The sequence below is a fragment of the Brachypodium distachyon genome, chromosome 3 (assembly GCF_000005505.3).
Source record: "Brachypodium distachyon strain Bd21 chromosome 3, Brachypodium_distachyon_v3.0, whole genome shotgun sequence".
Taxonomy (NCBI): Eukaryota; Viridiplantae; Streptophyta; class Magnoliopsida; order Poales; family Poaceae; genus Brachypodium; species Brachypodium distachyon.
The window spans coordinates 33670552-33689319 of NC_016133.3; the positions used below are offsets into that span (position 1 = coordinate 33670552).

Genomic DNA, 18768 nt, shown 5'->3' on the forward strand with positions numbered 1-18768 from the left:
CTTCCGGCTGTTCACCCGTCGCCGCACGACGAACTTGCAACCCAATGGAAATTCGGAACACCACACACTTGCGCAGTAGTCCACCGACCACAAGCGGTTTCGCAATCTTCCAATTCCCAACGAAACGACAGATTACACTCGAATTTTCAGTAGATAAAACACCCTATCGAAACGAATATGGTGTAGGTAAAATTCCTGATCGAAACAAATAGGAATTATATACTTTCAGATGAATGCTTGGAGCAATTCAACAAAAGGTTCTGAATAAGCTAAAACGTGGTCTAACCCTAACACTAGGCGTACCCCTTGCATATATAGGCGAGGGGCAGCCCAAACACACAAATGGACTCAAATTCAGACTCAAACTAGGTTCGACTCAAACTCATACAACCAATCCGAATAAGACTTGGCATAAACAAGGACTCGCAGGTCCGGGCGCCCCTTAGACGTGTCGGGCTCGTCGTAGGCTATCCTAGTGCGCCTCATACTCGTACTCAACTTGTGGTGGACAGATCATTCTTGTCGTTCGCTGTCCCTTGCACACAAGTTGCTCTTCTAGCGTTTTATATCATCCATCTTCATTTGTGGTGCGCCTGCCTCCCTCTCCTCTCTCACGCATATCTTGATGTTGGATAACAGCACATGATGATCCTCGCACGCGGCCTCCTCTCCTCCACGCTCCACGGTTGCCTCAGCCTCATACCTGATTACACAAAGATACAAAGACTTAGACAGTATAAAATTCTCATCAATATAAACATTAGGTGCAGTTAGGAGTGAGTTCACCTGTTGTTCTAATAACTTGGCACGTGCTCGTGTAATTGGTCCAATGCGTAGATCATTGGGTTTATCTTGAACAGCAAGATCATCATTAGGCAAAGATGACAAAGGACTAGGGATGACTCATCAACGCCCCAGCCAGGCTGACTCCGCCGGCAGCCTCCCGCCGTAAGCCGCTGCCACAATCCGCCGTGAGGAGAAGATGGAGCAGTGTCGGGTGACTCGGGTCAGAGGATTGAGATGAGAGAGTGACTAGCCAGGGGGAATTTGATCAAATATTCCACTAATCAGTACGTACTAACCAAGTAACCAGTGACGTTAATAACCGACTGATTCTTTTAGTTAAAAAATAAATCGACAATTCTGGTAATTTCCAATACTTGTCAGTATTTGTGTTTTAGTACTTTTAATTTCTCCTCCATTGGATCAACTAGATTGGACGGTTCTTAAAATCGCGAACCATTATAAAACTTGTAGCAGAACACGTGGTCACAAGGAACAAGGGACAGAAACAACAGACGGATAAAATGCTAACAACAAAAAATATTTAATTTGCATATATGTGAATGGCTTCCACGTTGAACTTTTTTTTTTTAGAATAACTTCCACGTTGAACTAGACAACGCGAAGGAGAAGGAAAGGAAAAAAATTTGGGCCGTATTTCTTGGCCCAACGGAGTGTCATCGTGGGTTTGCGTATATAGCGTGGGTGGATAGGGTCATAGGGGCAGGAACCCGTGGCAACGCTACCCCGCCAGGCGCCAGGCTCTTCGATCGCTTCGGGAGAATCGGGACGCGCACCTCCCCTCCTCTGGCCCGAAGGAGAGAAACCCTAATCCGCATGACGATCCCACAGCTGATCGTTGTCGACCAGGACAATTGGGGCTCCTTCCCGATTCCGCGTGAAATCCCGGTGCACTTTTTGGCTCCCTTCGCCGGCGGGAGAGCGATCCTTGTGTCTATCGATGGGCAAGAGAACTACCTCAAGAGCGAACCTTATCCGCGCATGTGCGGAATCAAGGACAGCAGGGTCATGGCGCGCTCTCCCTTGGGCCTAGGGCCACTGATCTTCGTCGATGTCGATGGCGAGGGGAACTACGTAGCCGCGGAGTATCCTGTCGCAGGCGGGCCGTTCCCAAGCATCGAGCAGCTTATCGGTGCAGCTTGCGTCGCCTTGCGCCGCCCCTCCCCCTTCGGCGATCCGCCGCCGTATGCCCCGAACCCAACCTGCCAGTTTTCTATTTTGGAATCGTATTGTTTTGTCGATTTAGGCTTGGATTGGATCGGATCTCTGGGGAAGGGTGTTCTGCTCGGATTTTTGGCACGTATTTTCGAACATTTTCCTTGTAGAAAGCAAAATAGGAACAAGGTTTTGCTGGATTATTCAATATTCATCCATCATCTTAGATAAGTTAAACTATTCTTTTACTCAGTCAACCTGCTTGTTCCACTTTGTGAGGTCCCAGGATGACAAGCATGTGGCTGGCCCTCCATCTGTTCATACTCTGCAAAACCCAGATGCCTCGTCCATGTACCATACTAAAACATTGGAGGCTACAAATGGAGTGGGGTATAAAATTCTATATCAGGATTGATATTGGGGGATCTTATCACACATACCCTCATGTGGGTGGGCCATTTCAGAGTATGCAGGAAGCTGACATTGCCATTGATAGCTATCTTCATGACCGCCGGGATCCAAGAATGTAAAGTTTCTCAACTTTGTTCGGCATTTAAATTGCTTCATTTCCCTGTTTTGTAAATAGAGCGATGTAGCCAAGCACTTTTATGTAGGCCATGAAAAAAATAACCAGTCTACAGCATGAATCATGCAAACTAACTATTTACGTAGGTACATTTTTACCAACACTGTAATTTATACATTCGATTAGCTTTTATTGTGTGAGATTGAGATAGGCAATCAGGGGGGGCGTGAATGATTGCGCGGAAGCAAATTAAAACTTTTTCCGAAAATTCAAACCCTAAATCACCTTTTCTGTCCGAGATAGTAAAACAGCCGTAACTTTTGATTGGATGAATAAAAAAAATACGTACGAGTATGCAAAAGAAAGTTATTGAAATTATCTAACCAACGCAACAAGAATAAGCTCAATTGGACGTACCAATCAAAAGATATGATCAAAACAGTAACAGCTGACAGAAAGTTACGATAATTAATCTATAATCGATTTCGAGGAATAACAAGAAAGATGAAGTAATCGCAATCTTTTCTTGATCTCGTGATAAACCTGCAGCAAAATATTATGAATTCGTGATAAATTTGCAGCAAAGTGTTAGAAAGATTTAGCACGAATAATCCACGAAGATCCGAAAAGAACAAAGATGACACCGCCGACGAATCTCTTAATTGCAACGATGTCGATCGATTACAAAAGATGCAACCATGCATCCAAGAACTCTCCAAGAATTGATCTATATCCAAACCTCTGAGTTCCCTCACGTCCTTCCTAAAACTCTAGCTAGGACGCCCTCTATTTATAAGAGAAAATTTGCGACCCTAAACCGAGTCCGAATCCAACACGAACTCTTCTGTCCCGGTCGTTATTCTGCTCGTGAGGCCCACAGAAGACCTTGGATTGAGACGACTCCAAAAGCAAAGTTGTTCGTCTCGACGACACACACAACTTTCATGTGGACCACTTTTCCATTGAACGCCATTTTGATGACGCTACTATTTAATCTTTAAACAGCTCTCATCCAGCCACGACTGGACCTACATGTCTTCACGTCGATGTCACTCCATGCCATCAACTCTTCTTGTGATGTGTTCAAAACTCGACCATCACGTGTCGAATATCTCCAACACCGTACATCTCCGGTATAAACAACGTACGACAAACCAGTGCTCTCCCGGATCATCGTAGCCTTCACTTTCATTGTTTCTTCGCACGAACATCCCGCATGACCTTGATCCCTCGATCCCGTCATCGACCACGTTCCTCTAGCTCCGGCAACACCTGAAAGGGAACACACAAATAACCAGTACGAGCACAAGTCCGTGACTTGACTCAGGGTAAGTTTCACACAACTCACGTCATGTTTTCACATAAGAAACTAATGGATCAACACACCACTAGCGAAGCACTAAGTCCAAACAAGATACATGTCATCACATAAGTATCCATATTACCAAAGTATCCACATCAATGTTTCACCTCAAACACTTGCCAATGTTACACAGCACCTATGATTTCACATATTGCACCCACACAGCTGACAGCTATGTTTCTTCATGTACTGAAAATTGCTTGATAGCCATGATGACAACTTCCATTCTCTAGTCAAAACGGTGTGGTAATAGCACACTGAGTTGGGGATCTGAAAATGAATTTTTATTTTATTTTTGGGCATTAAGAACTTATAGTAAAGGCATGCAAACAGTTCAGTTTTTATTTTGTTGATTTACCATGAGCTATGTTAGAGTTAAATTGGGAGTTGTTTGATCCCCATTGAACTACCCGGCACACAAAACTAGATCACTCTAACCTATGTATGCAACAAATATTGACAGTGACTAAAAAAAAATATTGACGTAAGGTGCAGTATCACTTATTTTTTGAGAATTTTGTATTTTCCACTTATGAGAAAGTTCAATCTACTAATCATATAGAGCGCTCACATCTAAACTAGGTGCACGGAGCAAGCTGGGATTTCTCAAGTGGAGATGGCGATACGACAATGTCTTTACTGGCCAGATGGCACATTTAAGAAGCGTTCAAGATCACTTGGAATTCAAAGAGGCCTGGAGAGAATGCGCCAACTGGTTAATGCTGTAGTCGATCAGTATAGCGAGGATCAAAATCTTTCGGGGGTCTGCTCTCTTTCCCTATCACCTGACCTCACTCTGTCCCACTACCAGTCTTGCACTGTATCTTGTTGTCTTATTCATATAAAAATTGCTGATAAAGTCCATGCTTCTTATTTTAGGATCTTGCGTATAAAGTTAAAGATGTTGTGAAGTACGAAATATTCTGTGAAAAATATATGCAGTACTACCATTTCAACTTCACTACAAAGACTAAACGAGCTGATCATTTTGATTGTGGCATGGACAAACTATTCTTTGCTGAAGTCAAATGTCGACTACTAGCAGGACTTGAACAATTTGTCGTCAGCTGTTTCCACATGATTGATCCTACTGATGATGGTAATGTTATACATTTATCTGAAATTAAGTGTTGTTGAAATTCAGTTTGTAGGTAGCACTAACTTATTATCCATTAGATATAAATTTAGATGTGTTTCTGGCTCCAATCATCACCATTTTGATCTGTTTGTTGTATTCCCCTTCTAAACCATTTCTCTTGAGCTTTACACTTGACATGTTCTAAACTTGTTTATGTGCTGCCATGTGCAATGACAGCATAGACACGGCTCTTTTTTACTTCCAATTTTGTTTGTGCCTGGATGGTTAATTAGGAGTTTTGACATTTTCCCTCTCTCTCTCTAATAAAGGCCACTGCTATGGTTGTCGAAATGATATGAAGCACCCCAACAAAGCTGATGCATATGCTGGTGGTCATGTACACATGGATGATCTATCTGAACGTCGTGCTCTAGAGTGGAGTGACTCTGATGACGTATGATGATATATTTCTTGTCTTGATTTATTTCCTGCACTGTTTAACATCCTCTTGCTTCTTTGTTAATTACATGCGTTTCTTCCATGTTTTACAGGAGAAAGCTAAGGAGACTAGGATAAGACGTATGTTCGCGGTAATGATACAATCTTATTCTGTATGTTACTATTTGTAGCAACATGATGTTGATTACTTACTTGACTGTTTATTTTATTTAGGGCCATAAACCCAGTAAGAGGTCTCGGTATGCCACTGGTAGGATGCACTGGGGCGTAAGTGAAACGAAGGCTTGAACACTTTTTGTCCTTGTGAATCACATGTAGAAGTTGATACGGTACATGTATTTTTTTTCCTTGATTTTACTGCCACCTCTGGTCGAGTGTCTAAAGAATACTCAAACTTGGAAGGCGTGAAGACTTTGATATTTGTAAAACTAGGCTATTGCTTTTGCTGGACGATGCAAATCTATCACCAGTGTTGGAAATAGGGCAGGCAGTTTCTATATCTGAGATTCTGAGCATACTAATTTAACAGGATTTTGCTGCGTTATTTGACACTAAAAATAAAGAGCAGTACAATGTTTTTTCCAACAATTGAGCCCGGCCTCGGCCGCACGTGTCTCCCTCAATTTTCAAGCTCGGCAACGGTTAAGTGTCATTGAAAAGACCAGCCATTACGCATCATCTCAACCAATACGCATACACAAACTTGGGGTTAAGTGTCAAGCCTATATGAAAAACAGAAGTTGAGTTTTTTAGTTAGAAATAAATCGACATAACGGAACACGTGTGAGATGATGGAGTAGAGATGTCATTCAGATCATCGGTTGACTGATATAACCACACCTAACCATCGCGTTCCCGGTAGTGAGACGGAAATGTGGAAAGGCCAACTGCTCCTGCATCCCATCACCATGGAATTTGTTGAGAATATTTCAACTCCGCATGAACCAGGGAAAAAAAAATCCACGTGGTTTCAGGTTTAAGACACGCAAAAAACATGCAGCAGAATAAGCACGCTTCAATAGAGAACAGCCTCAAAAGATTCAGGTTTTGCATAAGATGTCTCCGCATTTCAATCCAGTCCAATAAAAAAATAAAAGTTTCTCGGATGAGGAAAGATAAGTTTCTCATCCCTCTCGATTCAGACAGTTTGTTTGCTGCGCACTCATCAGCTCTTGGGTCGCAGTGCCAATGGTCGGCAATACAACAATCGCAGAACAGTGGCATCTCATGGAAATTGACATCAACTCGGTTTTCACCCAACCAAAGCCTTCTCTGTAGCGCTCCACCTGATCATTCCTCCAATGCAGAGGTATTAAACTGTTAGTCAGAATAAACTTTTGAGAATGGTACAGACGACGATAAAATCAGGTGATTTGGACACTGGTAACAAAGCCGTGTCTTGTAGTACTAGCTACGTGCTTTTGCGCTTCCTTCGAAGGGGGCTCCTAAGACCAAACTGCAAGTCAGCATGCGCTTTTAGATTTTTGCAGAAATTTTTTTAGTTACATAATAATCAGTCATTACTTTTCTTGCATTGTATCAGTACATAACTGCAACTTGCTGAGAACTAAGTACAAGCAGCAAAAGGCAGTACCTCAAATATCTAATACTGTTGAAGCCACCAGCTGCATAAATCACACACCATTAAGTTCTGCACCAGCTAGAGCAAAGCACTGAAAATCAAGTGATAGAAGTTGTTCAGACTAATGCAATCATCACATTATACATAGGTTTATAGGCTGGAAGAAATCGTATCACAGAACAAAATCATACGAAACTGAGTAAGATACCTTACAAACAGAGAGTGAGAGAAATAGTTAACTACGGAGTACAAAAGTATGCACTTCTCCATGGGCAGAGAATTATCTTTCCCAGGATTCTCCTCATCATATCCAAGCTTAATTAGATGCATTTTTTCATTCTTAGTCAACCAAAATATTCTTCTAATTCTTAAAGCAAATAAACGGTAGAAATTAATACCTAACAGTTTCTTATGTTCATAATTTAAACGGACATTTCTTGATTTGTTGAGGTGAATAATTCAAACGGTATTTTTTTTAATCTGCAACTCAGGGTAAAAAAATATCAGTAGAAAACTGAAAATTAAATAATCAGTAACCATTTAGACATATTCATTCTTTCTTTAAATGCAACACATCTTTATCTTTGGGCAGTGATAACAAAACCCCAGAAAGTCCGCTGCACAGCAGCACATACAAATTCTATCTCGATAATTGATAAGTTGAGAATATATATACCTTTTCCAGCGTAGGCTGATTCACTATCCACTTGCCATGAGCAGGATCAAACACCTCAGCGTCAGAGAAACATTCAATGCCATCTCCACCACCAAATGCATAAATTTTCTCACACAAGCTAACTCCAGCAAGGCTCCCCTTTTCATGATTGAATGCAGGGCATGGAGTCCAATCATCACTCTGTCGGTCATAACAGTCAACTTCACCCAGAAAGTTCAAATGATATTAGGTGCAGAAATGACAATCAGAGTTATACAAATAAATTGATAAGGACCCCTAACAAAATTTGATAAGGACCTGTATCGAACCAGCAAGCAACAGTACCAGCGCCAAGAACAAATGTGTTACCAATTTACCATCCAATGCGGCAGGTGAGGCATAAGACTTTCCAGCTATTATTGGTTTGAGCGGCGTAAGAATGTCCGAGGGTGAGGAGTCAAATGATGACAAGAATGAGATGCCATCAAAACCACTAATGAGATAGATGACATCTTCTGAACCCAGACATGGTTCAACAAACTGGTTTAGTGAATCATCAAGGTATAAATGATCCATTTTGGAATTCAATCTCTTCAGTGTGTCTTTTAGCTCAACAACTTTTTTCAGTAACCTATCACTCACTCATTGTTGGTATTTGAGTTCTTTGTTTGCACAACCCTGAATTTGAACATGTCAAAGTATTAGGAGTAAGCAAAGCAAAGAGAGCCCAATTTTGTAGGAGTGCCAAAATTTAGTAAACACAATTTTGAACTAACAATGAAATTGTAAGTTAGTTTTAAACTACTTCCTCCCCGAGAAAGAAAAGGATAACTACATGTAAAGGTGTCTATATAAGCACATTGCTTTGTTTTTTTAATAGTATTGGTTAGAATTACTACAACCATCTTATTAATTCTTAATCTTTAACATCCAGAGGTCCAGTATTACATGTATTGCATTTCGAGATATACCTGCTTCTTCTCCATAGTCTTTATACTCCCAGATAGCTCTATAACTACATCTCTCAACCATCTTAAGTATATATCTCTAAGCCTCTTAACATACATTTTTTTTGAGGAAAATTAACATACATGTTTCGCTTCTGGTGCAGCCCATAGCTTGATTTCTAATGACTTGCTATCAAAACCAATTGAAAATTCTTCAACGATACTTTGCATGAACTGAAACTTTTCCACTTTAATAAACAACTCACAGTCAAGTTTTTGAGCAAACTGCAGGTAGAAGGATTATCAATCAGATTAAGTAGAACACCATTAAGCAATTCAGGGAGAACAAATTTGTAGAATCTTGCGCACCTCAAGGTTAATAAAAGGATCGAGAAAATTCCCACATCTCTCAGTGAATGTATGCCTAAGATCACACTGTTCAGGCAAATCTGGAAACCAGGTAGCAGCAAAAATCAGAGTTGACACGGCTTCCCTGGTTTCCTGTGGGCAACACCTGTTGATGGAAAAATAAACACATTGTGATCCATTCACTAACTGAAGTTAGTCAAAAAATGCTTTTGTTACCAAATTAGACCCCAGAAATAATCATTACTCATCCTTAAAAGAAGAATCATTAATCAAGATAATATGGAATCTTGATTGTGGGTGCTATTGCCCTGCTGATTTGATTCCTTAACAACTATAGCACAATGGGTCCCACGGAAGACATGGTGTGCATGGCTCTCTTGGGCCATAAGAAATTTGGATTTTTTAGGAAGATTTATCCAGTATTATAATGATTGGTTGTCGATGACAACAGAAAACAGGGAAACAAAACCAATGTCAGCTGAGTTAATCGGAGATACCTTTGTTTCTGCAGGCTGTTGTGTTGCTTGACAACAAAATCGCAGTACAGGCCGATCATATCATAGCAAGAATCATGGTTCATTTCAATTATCAACTCATCAACCTACATTGCAAAGAGGGAAGCATAAAAAGTAAACATGATAGGGTTACCAGTATCACACTGAAGACAAATACAATGCCCAAAATTGTATAATACGATAGATTCTTTAATCATATCCTAGCTAAATAAGATACTCCCTCCGTTCCATAATTCTTGTCGAAATCTTACATGTATCTAGACACTTTTAGGAATAGATGCATCCATTTTTAAGCAAATTTGAGACAAGAATTATGGAACGGAGGGAGTACTCAAGATGAAGCTTTCAAATAAATGGAATTTGCTAATTCTCTTTTCGTGCAGACCACCTGCAGTAGCTATTCACCTGAACTATGCAACTGGTCACAAGTGCTCAAGGGACAGAACGTAATATATTTGCTTCATGCAAGCAATGCTTAGCAGGAACAAGACTCACGGCAGCTGTTATTAGAGTAATGTGGTGATCTTTCCATGTCAAGTTAGATAAACAAAATAAATATATTAGATAACGAAATACTCCCTCCGATCCATAATAAGTGTCTCAGATTTAGTACAATGCTTATTATGGATCGGAGGGAGTAACTAATGTGCGCGTACGAAAGTTGCATCAGATTGAGAGGACATTCATACAAGAACATATGTCGGGGGGAGGTGGTGGTGGCGGGGGGGCGGGGGGGGGGGGGGGGGCAGAGCGACAATGCTGTAACACCTAAACTGGTGTATCTGATCATAATAAACTCGTCCAATTCCGTTGTCCCCCCACCGCTGTGAAATCATAGGTGATGTGTAATATTGGCAAGTGTTTTAGGTGAAACATTGATGTGGATACTTTGGATAATATGGATACTTATATGATGACTTGTATCTTGTTTGGACTTAGTGCATTGCTAGTGGTGTGTTGATCCATTAGTTTCTTATGTGAAAACATGGCGTGAGTTGTGTGAAACTTACTCTGAGTCAAGTCGTGGACTTGTGCTCGTACTGGTTATTTGTGTGTTCGCTTTCAGGTGCTGCCGGAGCTAGAGAAACGTGGTCGATGACGGGATCGAGGGACGAAGCTTGAGGGAAGCTGAGGTCGAGGGATCAATGTCATGCGGGACGTTCGTGCGAATGAACAATGAAAGTGAAGACTACGATGATCCGGGAGGGCACCGGTTTGTCGTACGAGATGTACGCCATTAGAGATATTCGACACATGATGATCGAGTTTTGAAGACATCACAAGCAAAGTTGATAGCATGGAGTGGCATCGACGTGAAGACATGTAGATCCAGCCGTGGCTGGATGAGAGCTGTTTAAAGATTAAACAGTAACGTCATGAAGATGGAGTCCGATGGAAAAGTGGTCCACATGAAAGTTGTGAGCGTCGTCGAGACGAACAACTTTGCTTTTGGAGTCGTCTCAATACAAGGTCTTCTGTGGGCCCCACGAGTAGAATAACGACCGGGACATAAGAGTTCGTGTTGGATTCGGACTCGGTTTAGGGTCGCGAATTTTCCCTTATAAATAGAGGACGTCCTACCTAGGATTTTAGCAAGGACGTGAGGGAACTCAGAGGTTTGGATTTAGATCAATTCTTGGAGAGTTCTTGGATGCATGGTTGCATCTTTTGTAATCGATCGACATCGTTGCAATTAAGAGATTCTTCGGTGGTGTCATCTTTGTTCTTCTCGAATTTTCGTGGATTTTTCGTGCTAGATCTTTCTAACACTTTTCTGCAGATTTATCACGAGTTCATAATACTTTGCTGCAGGTTTATCATGAGATCAAGAAAAGATTGCGATTACTTCATCTTTATTGTTATTCCTCGAAATCGATTATAGATTAATTATCGTAACTTTCTGTCAGCTGTTACTGTTTTGATCATATCTTTTGATTGGTACGTCCGATTGAGCTTATTCTTGTTGCGTTGGTTAGATAATTTCAATACCTTTCTTTTTCATACTCGTATGTATTTTTTGGTTCATCCAATTAAAAGTTACGGCTGTTTTACTATCACGGACAGAAAGGTGATTTAGGGTTTGAACTTTCGGGAAAAGTTTTAATTTGCTTCCGCGCAATCATTCACCCCCCTCTGATTGCCTATCTCGATGTCACAATTCGTATCAGAGCAAGGTCTCTCTAATTTATCTTAACCGGTTGATTAGACTTGCTAGATATGGATAGGTATTCTACCAAACCCTGTGTGTTCGATGGTGTTGATTTTCAGTTTTCGAAGGCGAAGATGAAGGCATGCATCATGGCACAAAGCTACGCCATATGGGAGAAGGTCGCCAAGCCCTATGAGCTTCCCGCGGACGATGCGATCACACCAACAAACTTGGTCCATGTGGAGAACAACTACAAGGCGAGGAACTATATCATCCAAGGTCTACAACGAAGTGACTTCGTCCGTGTCGCTCACCTTGCATCCGCTCATGAGGTATGGAACACACTTTGTAGTTATCATGAAGGATCAAACTCTGTGAAGGAGGTGCGTCAGGACATGTACAAAAATGTGTACATGAGATTTGAGATGAATACAGGTGAATCTTTGGATGAATTCTTTGCACGCTTTAAGAAGATTCTCCGCAACTTACGTGCATTAGGTGTTACTTATACTGATGCTGAGGCTTCGACAACTTTTGAGTGCATTAGATATGTCCATATGAAAGATGAAAGTTACATCTATTAGAGAATCTACTGTCATGAGCACACTTACACTAGGAGAACCGGTTCCAAATCAATTGCACTTGTTACTAACCCTGGCAGCTCTAATGATGGTACTTCTACATATTGCTATGCTCTGTCTTCTTTGTCTCAACTAACTGATGAACAACTAGAGCAATACCCAGAGGAAGAATTGTCACTCCTCACCTCTCGTTTTACACGTGCCCTGCAAAATGTTCGTTCAAGGAAGAGAGGTGGGAACAATGCTCCAAGGTGCTTTGAATGTGGTGATCCAAATCACTTTCGCCAAAATTGTCCTAAATTCTTATCCAAGATGGCGAAAGAAGAAAATGGGGAGGACAAGAAGAAGAAACGCCCATTCAACATCAAGAATAAAAAGAGGGGCGACTTTGCTCGAGCGGTGGCTCACAGTGTTTTCTCTGTAATCAATGAATATGGTGAACCATACTTGAGTGATGTGGATATCGAGTCTGATGAAGATGATGCATCCAAAGGCAAGCGCGACATTGATGGGATCTGTCTTATGGCTAGCAACAAGAGTGCTACCTCCTGTGACGACTACGGCAGTGACAGCAACAATGAGGTAGAACTTTCTTATGATGAATTACTTAAAAGTGCTAGTACATTGAGTTTCTTGCTTGATCATGCTACTAAAAGAATTAAGAAATATGACTTAAAAATTGCATCCTTGAATTCTGAAATTACTAAACTTAAGTCTATGATTCCTGATGATGATTCCTGCAAGTCTTGTGATTCTATATATTCTGAGCTTACCTCTTTGCGTTCTATTCATGATGATACTCTTGATAAGCTTAGAGTTGCATTAGAAAACAATGAGAAACCTATTGTGCATAAACGTAAACAAATTAATGATGCTAGCATGGATACTTCTGATTTGACAGATTCAACTTCTTGTAATAATGGTCATATTCTTGAATTGAAGTTGAAAGATGCAAATGCTAGGGTTTCTCATGTTGAAAATGCTTTACATATCCATGAGGTTTCTTTGTGCGCTAATTGTAAAAGTGAAAAACAAATCATTGATGGTGTTTGTGATAATTGTATTGCCTTGTCTCATCAAGTTAATTATTTACACGCATCTTTGCAGAAATTTTCTAGTGCGCACAAAAATCTGAATATGATTTTTGATAAGTCTAAAGTGAGTAAAAACAAGACCGAACTTGGTTTTAATACACATGCTCATTTTAAGGCTAATCAACTCACTATTGTTAAGTCACTTGCAATGGAATTTTTGAAACATCTAACAAGCCAACCAATGTGATTTTTAAATCTGTTGGCATCATGTCTAATGATACTTCAACAAGTGCAAATGTAGGTCATACATCACATGCTAAATTTGAAAGTAGGTACACTTGCACTTATTGTAATAAACCTGGACGTGGTGTAGGTTCTTGTTTTAGACTAGCTAGAGTAATTAAAAAAGAAAGAAAACAAGTTAGATCTAATTCCTTCAAGGCACATTATGCTCATGATAAAACTACTACTCCCCGTTATGCGCCTAGGGTGAATGTTTTACCTTCCATTTCCACTTGCACGAGACATGTACAATCTGTCCCAATGTATAAAGAAACTCGTGCTCTGCCTACTCGTCGTGTATCTCATTACTAGATACCTAAAAGCTTTTTATCTAACCCCAGTACTGAGATCTCGGCATGTGTTTGTTTGTAGGCACTTCGCGTGAGGAAGGAGAACATATGGCTAGTGGACTCCGGTTGTTCTCGTCACATGAACGGTGATAAAAATTGGTTCTCCTCCCTCAAACGTGCATCTCGGGCTGAAAGTGTAACCTATGGAGATGCTTCTACCTCTACTGTTGTGGGGAAAGGTACAGTAAAGGTAACCGACAATTTTGTGTTCAAAGATGTTGCTTTGGTTGAAAATCTAAAATACAACTTATTGTCGGTTTCACAAATGATTGATGAGGATCTTGAAGTATCTTTCAACAAGAGTGCTTGCAAAGTTTTAGATGCTTCGGGTGATCTTGTTTTTGATATATCACGCTTTGGGAAAGTTTTTAAGGCTGATTTTCATGCTGCTTCAAATGCAAAATTTAGGTGTCTAGTTGCCAACACATCTACAGATTTATTATTTTGGTATCGTAGACTTGGGCATATTGGTTTTGATCATCTTACTCGCATTAGTGGTATGATTGTCTTAAATGGTCTGCGTAAACTTAAGGGAGAAAAACATGTTGTATGCTCTCCTTGTAGACATGGTAAGATGGTTGCAGGTTCTCATGCACGCATTACTAGTGTCATGATTGATGCTCCAGGACAGCTTCTACACCTTGATAAAGTTGGTCCATCAAGAGTACAATCTTTTGGTGGTAAGTGGTATGTTCTGGTGATTGTTGATGATTATTCGAGATATTCTTGGGTTTATTTTATGGCATCTAAGGATGAGGCTTTTAGCCATTTTAAGAGTCTTGTGAATAGATGAAGTGTTGAGCACCCAGGATCTTTGAAAACCATCAGGAGTGATAATGGAACTGAATTTAAGAATTCATATTTTAATCAGTTTTGTGATGAACTTGTCATTGAACATCAATTTTCTGCACCTGATGTATCACAACAAAATGGTGCAGTGGAGTAAGAATTGAACTCTAGTTGAGATGGCTCGTACTATGCTTGATGAATTTTCTACTCCTAGAAAGTTTTGGGCTGAAGCTATATCTACCGATTCTTATGTTTCAAATCGTGTGTTCTTGAGATCCAAAATTGGTAAAACGCCATATGAACTACGATTTGGACGTAAACCTGTTATATCTCACCTAAGAGTTTTTGGATGCAAATGCTTTGTTCTTAAATCTGGCAATCTAGATAAGTTTGAGTCTAGATTATATGATGGCATGTTTCTTGGATATCCTGCTCATTCACGTGGTTACCGTGTTTATGTTTACGAGACTAACCGACTAATGGAAACCAGTGAAGTGACTTTTGATGAGGCTAGTTCTGGCTCTAGTCCTCTTGTTTCTAATGCAGGAACATATGTTCAGGGGGAGGGAATATTTTTAGATGATGAGGAGGATGGCGTGCCCCCTGCTGTCCATGCACCATCTGTAGCTGTTGCTACACCTACTACTGCTGCTGCTACAGTTGATCACCCTCAGGAGACTACCTCGAGTACTCAAGCTGGGGTTGAGCAAGCTGTTGAGTCAAATATTGCAGCACCTCGACACATTCAAAAGAGGCACCCTCCGGAACAGATTATTGGAAGCATGACTGAGAGAGTCACACAGTCAAGGTTTATCGATTCTAACTCTCACAATCATTCTGCATTTGTTGCTTCTTTTGAGCCCAAGATATATCTCATGCATTTACTGATGGATCGTAGATCAATGCCATGCATGAGGAATTAGAAAATTTTGAGCGTAACCAAGTTTGGACTCTTGTTTCACCACCTCCAGGTCATACCCTTATTGGTACACGTTGGGTTTTTAAAAACAAACAAAGTGAGGATGGTGTTATTGTTCGCAACAAGGCTAGGTTGGTTCTCAAGGTTTTACTCAAATTGAGGGTCTTGATTTTGATGAAACTTTTGCCCCTGTTGCTAGATTAGAAGTTATAAGAATTTTATTGGCATTTGCTGCATCTAAAGGTTTCAAGCTTTATCAAATGGATGTTAAAAGTGTTTTTCTCAATGGCTTCATTGATGAGGAGGTTTATGTTAAACAACCACCAGGTTTTGAGAATCCAAATTTCCCAAACCATGTTTATAAACTCTCAAAGGCTTTGTATGGTTTAAAACAAGCCCCACGTGCATGGTATGATAGGTTAAAAAAGTTTTTACTTGAAAATGGGTTTACCATGAGAAATGTTGATAAAACCTTATTTGTACTCAAGCATGGCAATGATCAACTTTTCGTACAAGTTTATGTTGATGATATTATCTTTGGGTGTGCCTCTCATGCTTTGGTGTCAGAATTTTCAGAAACTATGAGCAGAGAATTTGAGATGAGCATGATAGGCGAACTTACTTACTTTTTGGGGCTGCAAATCAAGCAAACAAAGGAGGGCACCTTTGTACATCAAAGTAAGTATATGAAGGATCTGCTACGACGTTTTGGGATAGAAAACTGCAAGCCTATTATGACACCAATGGGATCTACGACATCGTTTGATCTTGATGAGGATGGTGAACCTGTTGACCAAAAGATGTACAGGAGTATGATTGGTTCACTTCTTTATCTTGCTGCCTCTAGACTGGATATACAATTTTCTGTATGCTTGTGTGCACGGTTTCAAGCTTCCCCACGTGCATCACATTTATAAGTTGTCAAGAGGATTTTCAGGTATCTACATGGCCCCCAATCTTTTGGCATTTGGCTTTCTGTTTCCTCTAGTATTATATTGCGTGCATTTTCAGATGCTGATTTTGGAGGTTGTAGAATTGATAGAAAGAGTACATCTGGTACATGCTTATTTTTGGGTGATTTTTTAGTACTTTGGTCTTCTAATAAACAAAGTTATGCTGCACAGTCTACTGTTGAAAGTGAATATGTAGCTGCTGCTTACTATTGCTCACAGATTTTATGGATAATAGCTACAATGAAAGATTATGAGGTTAATTTAGAAAGTGTACCACTTTATTGTGATAACACTAGTGCTATATGTATTGCTAAAAACCCGGTGCAACATTCTAGAACTAAGCAGATAGATATAAGATATCATTTTCTTAGAGATCATGTTGAAAAAGAAAATGTTGTGCTCAACTTTATAGATACTGAACGTCAATTGGCAGACATTTTTACTAAACCATTTGATTCTTCTCGGTTTTCTTTTCTTCGAGGTGAACTTGGAGTAATCAAACCATATGGGATGGTTTGAGGGGGAGTGTGTTCTTCTTGTACGATATGTAAAATATCTTTTCAGTTGCTTCTTTTTCGTTCTTTTATCTTTAATAAATAAAAAAATCTGAAAAAGTAATGAGCATTGTATTCCACCCTGAAATGACATTTTTGCAACCACATTTATGTTTTGAGGACATTGTCATTTTATATGTATGCTCGTATGAAGTAGTCTATCACATGACTTCTAATACGAATGATAACTTGAACTAAATCTTGTCATGGTTAAACTTTGTTAGCTATTTTGGTCTTGGATACTTAATTACTAGCAATGATGAAAATATAATGGTATCAAGGTTCCAAATATACAAAGACACGTGGTGTCAAACAATTTTTACTAAATAAATATGCTAATGTCGCACTACATCTTCACGAGACTGCTAACCATTGCACTTTGGTATGAACTTGGAAGTTGATGTGTTTATTGAAACATTTGTCTTAAGCTTCTGATTGCTTACCATTTGCCTTAAGCTTCTGATTGTTAATCATTGTACTTTGGACATAGGCTTGGCATGGTGTTTTAAATATAGGTTTGACAAGGTTGAATTGACTTGGCATATAAATTTAATGAAAATAAATATTAAGCTTTTATAAAGTGCTCTGTTTAATATAATGTGCTGCAAGTTATTTTGTATTCAAATATTGATGCAGTTGACAGGGAGAGACCATGTCTTGCAATAAATCGTAACGATACTTGATTTTTAGTCATGTGTAGATTACATCATACTTATATACATGTCGAGTACAACTACTTTTTACATGACTTGGATGCACAATTATCATGTTCATGATGTTTCATAATGCTCATTACAACAAAGAAAAATGAAATATGACAAAATAAACAAAAAAAATCGCTTTTAGTTTAAAGAAACATTTTTTGAAGCGGGGGAAATATTTTTGTGTGGTTTTGATGAAATTCATTGTCAAAGGGGGCAGATTTCAACACATATACATACTTTATTGGTGTTTCTCCAACATTTTGATGTTTCTCATTTTTTTTCAAACCTTGAAAATCTGAGAGTTAAGTGAATGTGTATGCCAATCAATGTTCAATGTATGTGTGAAATCATAGGTGATGTGTAACATTGGCAAGTGTTTTAGGTGAAACATTGATGTGGATACTTTGGATAATATGGATACTTCTATGATGACTTGTATCTTGTTTGGACTTAGTGCTTTGCTAAGAAGAAAGACCCAACGCTGCTAAAGGATTTTTTTCCAATTGGACTCTGCAATGTTATTTACAAAGTCGTTTCCAAATGCTTGGCCAACAGACTTCGGCCCCTACTCTAAGATCTGATCTCTCCAACCCAAAGTGCTTTCATCCCTGTTAGAATGATCACCAACAATGCCCTTATCGCTTTTGAATGCATCCATGCTATACAGAAAAATAAAGATGATTGTGGAAGATTCTGTGCTTATAAATTGGATTTACCGAAGGCGTACGATAATGTTGATTGGAATTTTTTGGAGGCAGCCTTGATTAAATTTGGCTTTTCCGATCAATGGATAAAATGGATTATGTGCTATGTCTCCACTGTTCGCTATACAGTCCAGCTCAATGGAAAGCTTCTTGAAAAATTCCAGCCAAGCCGTGGCCTTCGTTAAGGTGACCCGTTATCACCGTACCTTTTCCTTTTTGTTGCTGAAAGTCTATCCCTCCTCCTTCAACAGGAAATTTCCAACGACGCATTGAACGACCTGCACATTTGCCGTAAC

The 18768-nt window shown here is 39.7% G+C and overlaps 2 protein-coding genes across 2 annotated transcripts; both read left to right on the top strand.

The window, feature by feature from the left end:
• The first annotated feature begins 1491 nt into the window (after nucleotides 1-1491).
• Nucleotides 1492-2677, top strand: LOC112271441. Its single transcript, XM_024460517.1, has 2 exons — nucleotides 1492-1988; nucleotides 2246-2677. The coding sequence occupies exons 1-2, from the start codon at nucleotides 1621-1623 to the stop codon at nucleotides 2487-2489; spliced, it is 612 nt and encodes a 203-aa protein (XP_024316285.1). The 5' UTR covers nucleotides 1492-1620; the 3' UTR covers nucleotides 2490-2677.
• A 1759-nt stretch (nucleotides 2678-4436) lies between these two features.
• Nucleotides 4437-5864, top strand: LOC100822868. The gene is made up of 5 exons (XM_024462113.1): nucleotides 4437-4611; nucleotides 4728-4947; nucleotides 5256-5380; nucleotides 5478-5516; nucleotides 5599-5864. Exons 1-5 carry the CDS (start codon nucleotides 4465-4467, stop codon nucleotides 5671-5673), a joined length of 606 nt encoding a protein of 201 aa, XP_024317881.1. The 5' UTR covers nucleotides 4437-4464; the 3' UTR covers nucleotides 5674-5864.
• Nucleotides 5865-18768: the final 12904 nt, after the last annotated feature.